General features: G+C 50.4%; 1 protein-coding gene across 1 annotated transcript; it reads left to right on the plus strand.

Moving 5' to 3' along the window:
• Positions 1–10,581: 10,581 nt before the first annotated feature.
• GPR31 (G protein-coupled receptor 31) lies at positions 10,582–12,570 on the plus strand. The gene has a single exon (XM_010843678.1). It carries the CDS (start codon positions 11,040–11,042, stop codon positions 11,976–11,978), a length of 939 nt encoding a protein of 312 aa, XP_010841980.1. The 5' UTR covers positions 10,582–11,039; the 3' UTR covers positions 11,979–12,570.
• Positions 12,571–12,922: the final 352 nt, after the last annotated feature.

The raw sequence follows: 12,922 nt of genomic DNA on the forward strand, positions 1-12,922 counted from the left end.
GAGTCTGAGTGAACTCTGAGAGTTGCTGACGGACAGCGAGGCCTGGTGTGCTGCGATTCACGGGGTCGCAAAGAGTCGGACACGACTGAGGGACTGAACTGAACTGAACAGGAGGAGGTGACCAAAACCATCCCAAAGAAAAAGAAATGCAAGAAGGCAAAGTGGTGGTCTGAGGAGGCCTTACAAACAGCTGAGGAAAAAAGAGAAGTGAAAGGCAAAGGAGGAAGGGAAAGATAGACCCAACTGAGTGCAGAGTTCCAGAGAACAGCAAGGAGAGATAAGAAAGCATTCTCAAGTGAATAGTGTGATGAAATAGAGGAAAATAACAGAATGGGAAAGACTAGAGATTTCTTCAAGAAAATCGGAGATTTCAAGGGAACGTTTTCGGCAAGTACAGCCAGAACGTTTCCGGCACAATAAAGGACAGAAACCACAAGAACCTAACAGAAGCAGGAGATATTAAGATGAGACGGCAAGAATACACAGAACTTTACGTAAAAGGTCATAATGACCTGGACAATCACAATGGCCATGATGGTGTGGTCACTCCCCTAAAGTTAAACATCCTGGAATGTGAAGGCAAGTGGGCCTTAGGAAGCATTACTACAAACAAAGCTAGAAGAGGTGATAGAATTCCAACTGAGCTATTTCCAAACCTAAAATGCGATGCTGTTCAAGTGCTGCACTCAACATGCCAGCAAATTTGGAAAACTCAGCCGTGGCTACAGGACAAGGTCAGTTTTCATTCCAATCCTAAAGAAAAGCAATGCCAAAGAATGCTCAAACTACCACACAATTGTGCTCATTTAACATGCTAGCAGGGAAATGTTCAAAATCCTTCAAGCAAGGCTTCAACAGTACATGAACTGAGAACTTCCAGATGTTCACGCTGGTTTTAGAAAAGGCAGAGGAACCGGAGATCAAATTGCCAACATTCGTTGGGTCATGAAGGAAGCAAGAGAGTTCCAGAAAAACATCTATTTCTGCTTCATTAACCATTCTGAAGCCTTTGACTGTGTGGATATCAACAAACTGGAAAATTCTTAAAGGGATAAAAATACCAGACTACGTTACCTGTCTCCTAAGAAATCTGTGTGCAGGTCAAGAAGCAACAGTTAGAACCAGACATGGAACAACTTACATGATTCAAAATTGGGAACAAAGTACGTCAAGGCTGTATATTGTCACCCTGCTTATTTAACTTCTATGCAGAGTATATCATGTGAAATGCCGGGCTAGATGAAGCACAAGCTGGAATCAAGATTTCCAGGAAAAATATCAATAACCTCAGATATGTAGATGATAACACCCTTATGGCAGAAAGTGAAGAGGAACCAAACAGCCTCTTGATGAAGATGAAAGAGGAGAATGAAAAGCTAGCTCAAAACTCAACATTTAAAAAATAAGATCATGGCATCTAATCCCATCACCTCATGGCAAATAGATGGGGAAACAATGGAAACAGTGACAGACTTTATTTTCTTGGATTCCAAAATCACTGCTGATGGTGACTGAAGCCATGAAATTAAAAGATGCTTGCTCCTTGAAAGAAAAGCTATGACCAATCTAGACAGTATATTAAAAAGCAGAGATATTACTTTGCCAACAAAGCTATGGTTTTTCCAGTAGTCATGTATGGATGTGAGAATTAGACCATAAAGAAAGCTGAGCAGCGAAGAAATGATGCTTTTGAACTGTGGTGTTGGAGAAGATTCTTGAGAGTCCCTTGGGCTGCAAGGAAATCAAACCAGTCAATTGTAAAGGAAATCAGTCCTGAATATGCATTGGACGGACTGATGATGAAGCTGAAACTCAAATATTTTGGCCACCTGATTCGAAGAGCCAACTTATGGGAAAAGACCCTGATGCTGGGAAAGATTGAGGGCAGGAGGAAAGGGGGGCATCAGCGGATGAGATGATTGGATGGCATCACTGACTCAATGGACATGAGTTTGACCAAGCTCCAGGAGATACCAAAGGAGGGAAGCCTAGTGTGCTGCAGTCCATGAGGTCACAAGAGTGTACATGACTTAGCGACTGAACGACAGCAACAGAGCACATCAGCGATTGTCCCCGGGCCAAGGACTTGGGGGAGGGGGCAGGCTTACAAGGACAGCTGAAACGATGACACCTACGGCTGTGTGCAAACAAACGCATTTATTCATAAACTTCAAACTATATTAAACATGGAATGAACAATTTAACCACAGTGACAGATAAGTAAGAAGTTAAAAGCATTTGTTTTGTGAAGAAAAATAATCAAAAGTACCAACAGCAAAGACTAATGAACAGACTAATAATTCCATCATCCCATCCCCAGTCAGGTTTTACTAAAGTTTCACTCAGAAGCTGGCTTGAGTTTTTGTGACTCTAAAAAGATACTTCTTTCCTATTTCTCTAACAGGATGAATATCAGCTCCAAAGGCAGTCTTGGGGACACCCCCACCCTCGGCCAACCCAACAAGAGCTTCCGCCTCACCTAGTCCAGGGCGGTCATGGGGCGGGGTCCTGGAGCCCCCCTGACCCCTCCACTGCTTCTCAGAGAACAGCGGTGGATTCTAAACTGCCTCCCCGCCTTAAAGGGGCACACGCGTACCACACTTCCCAATACTCTGGCTAGCTTTATGATTTCATGAAGTTAAAAGACAATTAAATGTTCACAAACGCGGTTTGGGTACAGTCAGTTCAAAGTCAGTGCAGTAGGTTACCCGCACAGGGATCTGACGATGGCGGGACTCCACCTCCCAGCTGACCGCCCGCCATGTGTTTAACATCGAGCTTTCTGTGTGCAGCACAGAGCAAGGCCTCGTTTCTCTCAGCCCGTGTCCTCGAGGACGCAAAGCTGCCCTTTGATCTGCTGTTTGCTAGAAGGACAGCAGGGTCCCTGCAGACGCAGAGGGAGCGTGGCTGTGTGAGTCTGCAGCGGGGGAAATAAACCAGATGATGCCCCTGGAGGTGGGGGAAGGGGCCAACCCCAGGCCTGCAGACCCTGGACGGCAGGAGAGCAGGGCTTCCTGGCGAAGCCGCAGGACTAGAGGACCCAGACACAGGCCCTGGGGCGCCACGTGTCAGGGAAAGCATGCTCTCAACCGTGCTGGCTGTTGCTGGGAGTTCTAGGAAAGTGCTGGAAGAAAAAGGCATTTCTGGTCTCTTAGCTCTACGAAGGCATGATCCTGTGATTCAGTAGAAAGACTATTTGTGACTAATGCTGCCCACTGAGAAAACAGTTTGAAAGTACATTCCTAAAGGTGTCTAGTTACAGAATCCTCTTAACAAGAACAGTTTGACCAGATTGTAATATTCTTCAAATACACCGGGGAGAATGTCTAGTTAACCGTGACCAAGGTGTCTGAATTTGGAGTATGACTGCAAATATGCTCCTGGCTCTGGGATCTCACTGAACATGCCAGGTTGAGGAGCCCAGTTGGTGCTGAGTGGGGTCCTCTGTGAACACCAGCTCCTCTTCTCTCGGTCACAAGATTTCAGCACATGGGGCAGACTCCATCTCTCCATGCCCCCGTCTGCCTTCTGAGAGTCAGGTCAGAGGGTCCCTTTTCCCCGAGGTCCCCCAGCCTGCAGAATTTAGACGTAAATGTGGTTTCAGTTTTTGTTCATTGTCGATAAATGAAGAAGACTACTTGGTAAAGTGTGATTCTTTCAACGTTTCCCGCACCCCAGAGCCCTGTGGGAAGCTGCCACCCACGGGGGGCTGCCCGAGCAGGGTCACAGCTGGGGGAGCAGCCAGCTCGTTGCAACCACAAGCCTGAGAAACAGGAAAGGGCGGGCCTGTCCCTGAAACTCATGCTTTGGTGGCCCAAGTGCAGGTTCCCAGAGCTGCGTGGAGCCAGACTGGAAGGTTCGTCCCGGGTCACTGACGGAGTGGTGGGGCGGTGCTTCCACCGGGTCGCGGCTTGGTCCCTCGGGGTGGCGAGTAGGGTCAGGGGTCCTGCAGGGTCCCATGGTAGGAGAATCCACTCCCAGTGTCTCCTTGGCGAGCCCCCCAAAGTGTTTCTTCCCCCAATTCCTGGCCTAATAGATCTATAAAGAAAACCAAAGAAATGCACAGTCTTCTGTGTCAACTCTACATCTATTTACTAAGAACAACAAAAATTGAAATCAAACCCATGCAAAACCCTCCTATACCTTGGACACAAGTTCTGTCTCTTAGAACCTTTTGTAAAGTCATAGCTAGTGGCATAGATAAAGGCTCAGCTATAGGATATCCCCTACCTTGTCTGTTGGAGAAGGCAATGGCACCCCACTCCAGTACTTTTGCCTGGAAAATCCCATGGACGGAGGAGCCTGGTAGGCTGCAGTCCATGGGGTCACTAAGAGTCAGACACGACTGAGCAACTTCACTTTCACTTTTCACTTTCATGCATTGGAGAAGGAAATGGCAACCCACTCCAGTGTTCTTGCCTGGAGAATCTCAGGGACAGGGGAGCCTGGTGGGCTGCTGTCTCTGGGGTTGCACACGGCTGGACACGACTGAAGCGACTTACCACCACCTTGTCTGTGACGCTGATTTCCAAACATTTCAAAGCACAATGACTTGAGAAGCTATTTAAGATTACAGATTAAATGGAGAAAAATATCCACTTTGTAAACATCTACTTCTCCTTCACTGACTGCACTAAATCCTTTGACTGTGTGGATCACAACAAACTGTGGGAAATTCTTAAAGAGATGGGAATACCAGACCACCTTGCCTGCCTCCTAAGCAACATGTATGCAGGTCAAGAAGCAACAGTTAGAACCAGACGTGGAACAACAGACTGGTTCCAAGTAGGGAAAGGAGTACATCAGGCTGTGTGCTGTCACCCCCTATTTAACTTATACGTACAGTACATCATGCAAAATGCTCGGCTGCATGAAGCTCAAGCTGGCAAGATTGCAGGGAGACATAGCAGCAACCTCAGATATGCAGATAACACCACCCTTATGACAGACAGCAAAGAGGAAAATAAAAAGCCTCTTGATAAAGGTGAAAGAGGAGAGTGAAAAAGCTGAACTAAAACTCAACATTCAGAAAACTAAGATCATGGCATCTGGTCCCATCACGTCATTGGAAATAGATGGGGAAACAATAGAAACAGTGACAGACTATTTTGGGGGGCTCCAAAATCACTGCAGATATGAAATTAAAGATGCTTGCTCCTTGGAAGAAAAGCTATGACAAACTTAGCATATTAAAAACCAGAGACATTACTTTGCCAACAAAGGTCCATCTAGTCAAGGCTATGGTTTTTCCAGTGGTCATGTATGGATATGAGAGTTGGACCACAAAGAAGGCTCAGCGCTGAAGAAATGATGCTTTTGAACTGTGGTGTTGGAGAAGACTCTTGAGAGTCCCTTGGGCTGCAAGGAGATCAAACCAGTCAATTATAAAGGAAATCATTCCTGAATATTCATTGGAAGGACTGATGATGAAGTTGAAACTCCAATTTCTGGCCACCTAATGTGAAGAGTGAACTCATTGGAAAAGACCCTGATGCTGGGAAAGATTGAAGGCAGGAGAAGAAGGGGATGACAGAGGATGAGATGGCTGGATGGCATCACTGACTCAATGGATATGAGTTTGAGCAAGCTCCGGGAGATGATGAAGGACAGGGAGGCCTGGTGTGCTGTGGTCCATGGGGTCGCAGAGAGTCTGACACAACCGAGCAACTGAACAACAGCAACAAACTGTGTGAAGCAGCACCTGATAGAAAGCACTGGAAGGAAATTTACCAACAGTTTAGCAAACAGTGTCTCTAAGTGGTGGGATTTGAAAAAAAACGAAAAATGTTTTTTTATTTTACTTTACAGCTTCCTATATGTTCTATGACAGAATAGATCACTTTAATAATAAGGAAGTGGCAGTAAATTCTAAAGTTTTTAACCTGTGAGTTTACAGTTGAGAGGGACACATTTTCTTTGGAAGAATCAGTCCGAGACTGAGGACCGCAGTGTTCGCTCGTGGGACGAGCAGCCTTGCAGCGCGGTTAGTCATGTGGACGCAGGCATCACACCCTCCTGAGAGACACACAGAGGCAAAGACGTCGGGAAGGGCGAGAACACGTGTGATTAGAAAGTCATGATTGATCTCTCGAGGACGAGAATTTAAAGCCCACTAGACCACTTTCCAATTGATCTCATAAGCATAGTAATTACGTTGGCCATTTTCACGTCTGGGGGAAGAGCAGAGAGGAGGCGAGAGAACGCAGACGGCACTGGCCGGAGGGCACGGAGGAGGGGCAGTCACACCACCCGCCAGGAAGCCCACCCCGCACGCAGAGCACGTCTGCTGATCCAAGAGAGTGGCCCCGCGGGAAGACAAGCTACAGACAGCAGTTACTGGGTGACCCCGTCTGCATGCGACGGGCGGTTATGTAACAGCGACTTCCCGTTTTACCGTGCCTTCCTGTGTTTCCCGTTTGTTATGCACTGAGATGATATCAGACTGGCAATGAGACAAAATCTGAGACTCCTCTGTAAGAAAACAAACCCGTGCCTGGGAAAATGAGCATCGATTTCTCCTAATCCTTTGAGCTGTGTGTTATCAGAGTGATGGCACGAGTGTCGGGGGTGGGGGGGTTGTGGCAGCAGAAGGCGAGGGTGGCAGGGATGAGGCGGCTGCACTGACCGCCCCCCCGCCCCCAGGCTCTGCCGGGAGGGTGAGGAGAGGGACACAAACTCAGGACCACAGCATCACTGCCCCTGGTCCAGGCGTGGGGAGGAGCGCAAGCCAGGGGCCACGCGTCCTAACAGCAGCTATCCAAGTTGCCTTTGAAGCAAATCTGAAAGATCTGATGTAACTGTCATCTTCCCCGAAAACTAGCTGAGCTCCTCTCAGCTCAGTGTAGAGACATGTGATGCCCACACAGACACGCGTGTGCACACACTTTCCATATCTACTAGCTCATCATCACATGAGGGCTTTTTAAAAAAATCTTTTATTGATATACAGTTGGTTTACACTGCTGTGCAAAAACCTGCCGTACAGCAAAGTGACCCAGGTATACAGACATGTGTTCTTTTCCACACTCTTTCCGTATGGTTTATTATGGAATGCTGGAGACAGCTCCCTGAGCTCTACGGTAGGACCTGCTTGTTTATCCGTCCTGTCTGTAACAGCTGGCGTCTGCTAACCCCAAGCTCCCAGGCCATCCGTCCCCCGGCCTCCCCAACCCCTCGGCAACCGAAAGCCTGCTCTCTCTGTCTGCTTCATCTGTGTCGTCCTCTAGATCCCACACGTGGGTGACAGCATGTGGTGCTTGTCTCTGACTTTTTTCACTTAGTGTGGTCATCTCTGGGTCCATCTGTGCAGCTGCATAAACAGCGTGCTGCAGTCCATGGGGTCACAAAGAGTCGGACACGGCTGAGTGACTGAACTGAAAATTACGCTGCGGCCCAAATGTGGTTAAGGCAGGAGAAGACTTTTACAAAACGTTGGTAGCTGCCGCCCTGCTCACACATCGTCCAGACTCCAAGCTCCCGTGTGGATCCTCGGTCTAGAAGGAGAAAGGGGGCCCTGGCTGAATGCTGCTGCTGCTGCTGCTAAGTCGCTTCAATCGTGTCCGACTCTTGGCAACCCCGTGGACTGCAGCCTACCAGGCTCCTCCACCCATGGGATTTTCCAGGCAAGAGTACTAGAGTGGGGTGCCATTCACCCAACCCCTCAGTGAAGCCCCTTCTGGTGAGTTTCCCCAGGTGTGAGGGCTCCTCCAACAAGCGCAGAACCCCAGAGGTGACGCCCCTTCTCCCTGCCTTTCCTCCATGTGGCATGGCTTCCAGAGACCTTTGTTCACTCATACATGGAAATTTCGACAGCGGCATGGGGTCCCTGCCAAAACCTGAGTCCTGCAGGGACCCTGGCCAGAGCCGCCCTCTGGGAGCCTGTCCCCCGTGGACCAAATCTGCTCACTGGCACGGGCACCACAGAAGGGTTTCTGGGGTTTCACATGCTGGGACAGAAGGAAATGTCTCAAGAAAAGCACAGAGTCCTGTAAAGCAAATTTATCACGTTCTGTATATTTGACTCTTTCTTTACCAAACGCAAAGGAGAAAAGGAAAGATACACCCATCTGAATGCAGAGTTCCCAATAATAGCAAGGAGAGATAAGAAAGCCTTCCTCAGCAATCAATGCAAAGAAATAGAGGAAAACAATAGAATGGGAAAGACTAGAGATCGCTTCAGGAAAATTAGAGATACCATGGGAACATTTCATGCAAAGATGGGCTCAAGAGGTAGCAAGAATACACAGAAGAACTATACAAAAAATATCTTCACGACCCAGATAATCACGAAGGTGTGATCACTTACACTCACCTAGAGCCAGACATCCCGGAATGTGAAGTCAAGTCGGCCTTAGAAAGCATCACTACGAACAAAGCTAGTGGAGGTGATGGAACTCCAGTTGAGCTATTTCAAATCCTGGAAGATGATGCTATGAAAGTGCACTCAATATGCCAGCAAATTTGGAAAACTCAGCAGTGGCCACAGGACTGGAAAAGGTCAGTTTTCATTTCAATCCCAAAGAAAGGCAATGCCAAAGAATGCTCAAACTACCACAGAATTGCACTTATCTCACATGCTAGCAAAGTAATGCTCAAAATTCTCCAAGCCAGGCTTCAACAGTATGTAAACTTCCAGACATTCAAGCTGGATTTAGAAAAGGTAGAGGAACCAGGGATCAAATTGCCAACATCCATTGGATCATAGATAAATAAGAGAGTTCCAGAAAAACATCTATTTCTGCTTTATTGCCTATACCAAAGCCTTTGACTGTGCAGATTACAACAAACTTCTTAAAGGACAATACCATCTTCCAGAAGTAAGGAGAACACACCAGTATGCTGAGAAAAAGAAGCAGAATTTTTTTTTTACTCTATAACTTTGATTTTTTATATTTAAAAGGAAACATATAATTACTTATATATTATATAAATAATTATATTTTAAAATATATAATTATTTCCTTTTATATTTAAAAAGAAAATACATAATTATTAATGTTTATGTTACCTATTGAGCTAGAATATTTATAATTTAGAAAGTTTTGGTATACTGTGAATATGCACTTAAGGGGTAGTAGCTTTTAAGGTCTCTCCAAGTTTTCAATGCATTGAAATGATTTAATCCATTTCTTTCCTGCGTTTGTGTAACTTCTGTCCCTGAGCAGTTGAGTAAGGGCCAGCTTTCCTGGGCGTCACCATGAACCACAGCATCTCTGGAGATGAGCTGGTGGTCTCCAGCCAGCCCTCAGCTGGAACGAACACATCCTCTCGTGTCCCTGGAGGCGTCGCTGGAGGTACCAGGGGGTACGTTTCTGCAATTGCAAAAGCTTAGACGACTCTCCAAATGCACCTTCTTAGGAAATAAGAGGCAGGCGAACCTGCATGATGCAGAGAAGGAAGAATGTGTGGGCTGGTGGTCCAGCTGGAAAGGAAAACCGGATAAAATTAAAGCAAGAAGGAATACAAGTCAAATTGCCTGAAAAGTCACGCAGTCACGCGGCGGCTTGCTGAGACCTGGACTTTCCACACACACAGGAGTGAGGCTGCTGTAGGCGTGGACGCCGTGGGCAGTGTGGCTGAGACGCGGGCTCTGGGGCAAGCGGGGCGGGGAGCACCCGGCCCCTGCCGCTCACCGCCCGGTGACCTGGAGCGAGTGGCCTCGCCTCTCTGAGCCACCGCGCCTCCATCCACAATGCGGGGCTTAGACCTGTACCTTCTGCAGCTCAAAGCAGTAACAGGTGCGCGCACGACGGCGCCTGAAACACGGAGAACACACCGCAGCTAGGAATCCTCAGTGTTGGAAAACCCCCTGAAGCTTCCAGCTTAGGCCTCAGCAACGAAGGTGTCGTAGCACATGGAACTGAAGTCAGGTGTGGAATTGTATCACTGCGTTGGGAGAAAAGAGTTTTGTTAGCAGTTTAAGCCCTGGATGGAGGTTAATGACGACTGCAGCACCCGTGTCCGGCGCCCGTGATGTCCCAGATAACGGTGCACAGCGCCGCGCGTGTAAGAGTCTCAGACACAGGGACCCGGCACGCAGGTGTCCTCACATGCACCCCGCAGAGCTGCTAAGTGGGGAAGCCAGATGGAACTAAACTCTATTTGACTCCAAAGCTCAAACCAGGCTGAACAGGGACTTCCCTAGTGATAGAGCGGTAAGAACTTCACACTGCCATTGCAGGGCGCACAGGTTCAATCCCTGATCAGAGAACTAAGATCCTGCATGTCATGAAGTCAAAACAGAAAGAAAAAAAATTCAGGCTGAACAGAAACAGGGAGAATCAGGGTGAACTGCAGGCCAAGGCCCAGGTGAACTAGGATCAGGATGGGTCGGAACGACGGGTTCACCAGTGTTTAGTTTTTGATTCTGCTTGTGTGTGAGGCACACAGAGCGTCACCAGCGCGCGTCCCTGGGCTCGTGGACCGGACGTGCTGGCGGAGTCTGTGCACCCAGACCCATCCCTGATCTTACTCTGCTTTCCAAGCCCGTGGAGACCCTGGGTTGTGGGTCCCCAGGGGGGGAGCGTGGCAGGGGAGTGGGGGGGAGGGTCTTCTCCTCAACAGAAGATCAGCTCTGATGAAATGAAAGGACAAGTGAAAGCGGGGAACCGTCGACTGGCCGGGTCGTCCACGTCCTCTTCTCGGGGATCGCAGCCCCGGGTCTGGCTGTCCGAAGACAGTGCAAACTCTAGAACAATCTGTTCCCACCATTATCTTAACTTTATAACATCTTCCTGAACTTCCCAAGCCCCTCAGGGGCCACACACAGACCCTCAGGATAAAGTGCTGGATTTAACACAGGACGACAGGAAGTGAAACACAATTTCCCCTTTTTCAGGGCAAAACAAAACTGCAAGGGTTTTTTCCCTCTGCTCCTGATCCTCTTTCCCCAAACAAACTTCACTTTGTCTTTGGCGTCATCCGGATGCTGTCAGTGTGCCGTCTGTCCCGGCGGGAACCAGCACAGCCTTGGGCTCCGTCCCTGCCTTCTGCTCCCGGAGCCTCAGCCCCCTAGACGGACGGACGGCGGGACTCGCGACATGCTGCCGCCCAACTGCTCGGAGCACAGCCGTGCGGCAGAGGTGGCCACGGCCTCGCTGCTGCTGCTGGAGTGCGGGCTGGGCACGCTGGGCAACGCCGTGGCGCTCTGGACCTTCTTCTTCCGTCTGAAGGTGTGGAAGCCCTACGCCGTCTACCTGCTCAACCTGGTGCTCGCCGACCTCCTGCTGGCCGGCTGCCTGCCCTTCCACGCCGCCTTCTACCTGCGGCGCAAGAGCTGGGACCTGGGGCGCGCGTCCTGCCAGGCGCTGCTCTTCCTGCGCGCCCTGTGCCGCGGGGCGGGCGTGGCCTTCCTCACCGCCGTCACCCTGGACCGCTACCTGCGGGTGGTCCACTCCAGGCTCAGGGTCAACGCGCTGTCCCTGCGGGCGGCCTGGGGCATCTCGGCCCTCGTCTGGCTGCTCATGGCCGCGCTCAACCACCAGAGCGCGCTCCTCTCGGAGGCGGACTGCCCCGGCTCCGAGCCCCGGGAAGAGTCCTTCCGCCACCGCTGGCGGGAGGCGTTCTTCTTCGTCCAGTTCATCCTGCCCTTCGGCCTCATCCTGTTCTGCAGCGTGGGCATCCTCAGGACCCTGCGGAAGCGGCTGCGGGAGCCGGACAAGCAGCCCAAGCTGCGGCGGGCGCAGGCGCTGGTGGGCGCGGTGGTCGTGCTGTTCGCACTGTGCTTTCTGCCCTGCTTCGTGGCCCGCGTCCTGCTGGCCGCCGCGCGGGCCTGCGGGCTCCGGAGCGCGGCGGTCCACGCGGCCGACGTGACCGGCAGCCTCACCTACCTGCAGGGCGTGCTGAATCCCGTGGTCTACTGCTTCTCGAGCCCCGCCTTCCGGCACTCCTACCGCAAGCTCTTCTATACCCTCACCCTGCGGACCCGCCGGCAGCACACAGAGGCCCCCGGCTGGGACCTCAGAGACTCGGACTCCTGAGGACCACCCGCCCTTCCCCGTCTCCAGGACGACTCCCCCAGGGGCGAGCAAGCAGGATGGGAAGTCAGGATTAGGCACTACACACTCCCCACCGTGTTCACCGGGATTTCCTCCAGCGATGGAGCCTCAGGGAGCCGCTACTCAAAACTGAGCCAGTAGCACCTCCGTGACACAATTCTGAGACAGGCTGAACGGCTCAGTTATGGCCCCACACTCACAGCTGAGGAAAGATGCTCTCGTGTCCGGTGAAGGAGCGGGAGGAGGAGGAAGGCGGCATGGCTGGTGTGGTTCTGACTCTTCGGCGCTGGCAAATCGCTTTAATTCCTATGCTGGTTTGTAAATGAAAACTGCCCTTTTGCACCTACTGTGCAGACTGTGGTAACCGACATGGGGAAGTGGGGCTTCAGAGCTGAAACCAGGTTCCGCCGGGTGTAAGCGTCCCATGCTCAGCTCTGCTTAGCTCACCACGGTTTGATAAACTCAAGCTTCACTTGCATAAATTATAGGTCACACCCAAGACAGCACGGTCAGTGCCTACCTTTATTATTATGATTGCTTTCTTACTAAACCTCTCAAAAGTGCTAGAACTCTCTAAGGTTTGAACGGCTATGTGCTTCTGAGATCCGTCTGCTTCCCCTGCTCTGTTTGAGCCTCCTGGGAGAAGAACTAGGAGTGAGACAGCGCTTTGCGTGTGAGAGCGTGCTTTCCACCCAATGCCCACAACGTGGAAGTCTTGAGCAAGGCGGCTGGGGCCCGGCCAGGAGCAAGGCCACCGCAGAGAAGGTGGGCAGAGCCCCTGGACACCGGCAACGACGGCCTCGTCTCCTCTTTCTCTTAAATGATGTCCCAGATTTGCAGCCCACGCTGCTGACAGAGGACTTAGAATGTCACCTTCATATCTGCCTCATCTCCCGTTCTCTGTTCAAGATGGTGGTGCCGCCCCA

The sequence above is a fragment of the Bison bison genome, unplaced genomic scaffold (genome assembly GCF_000754665.1).
Source record: "Bison bison bison isolate TAMUID 2011002044 unplaced genomic scaffold, Bison_UMD1.0 scf7180017847681, whole genome shotgun sequence".
NCBI classification, from domain to species: domain Eukaryota; kingdom Metazoa; phylum Chordata; class Mammalia; order Artiodactyla; family Bovidae; genus Bison; species Bison bison.

What these genes read in the sequence shown, in the direction of transcription:
- GPR31 (XM_010843678.1), top strand. Translation starts at nt 11,040, where the DNA reads ATGCTGCCGCCCAACTGCTCGGAGCACAGCCGTGCGGCAGAGGTGGCC.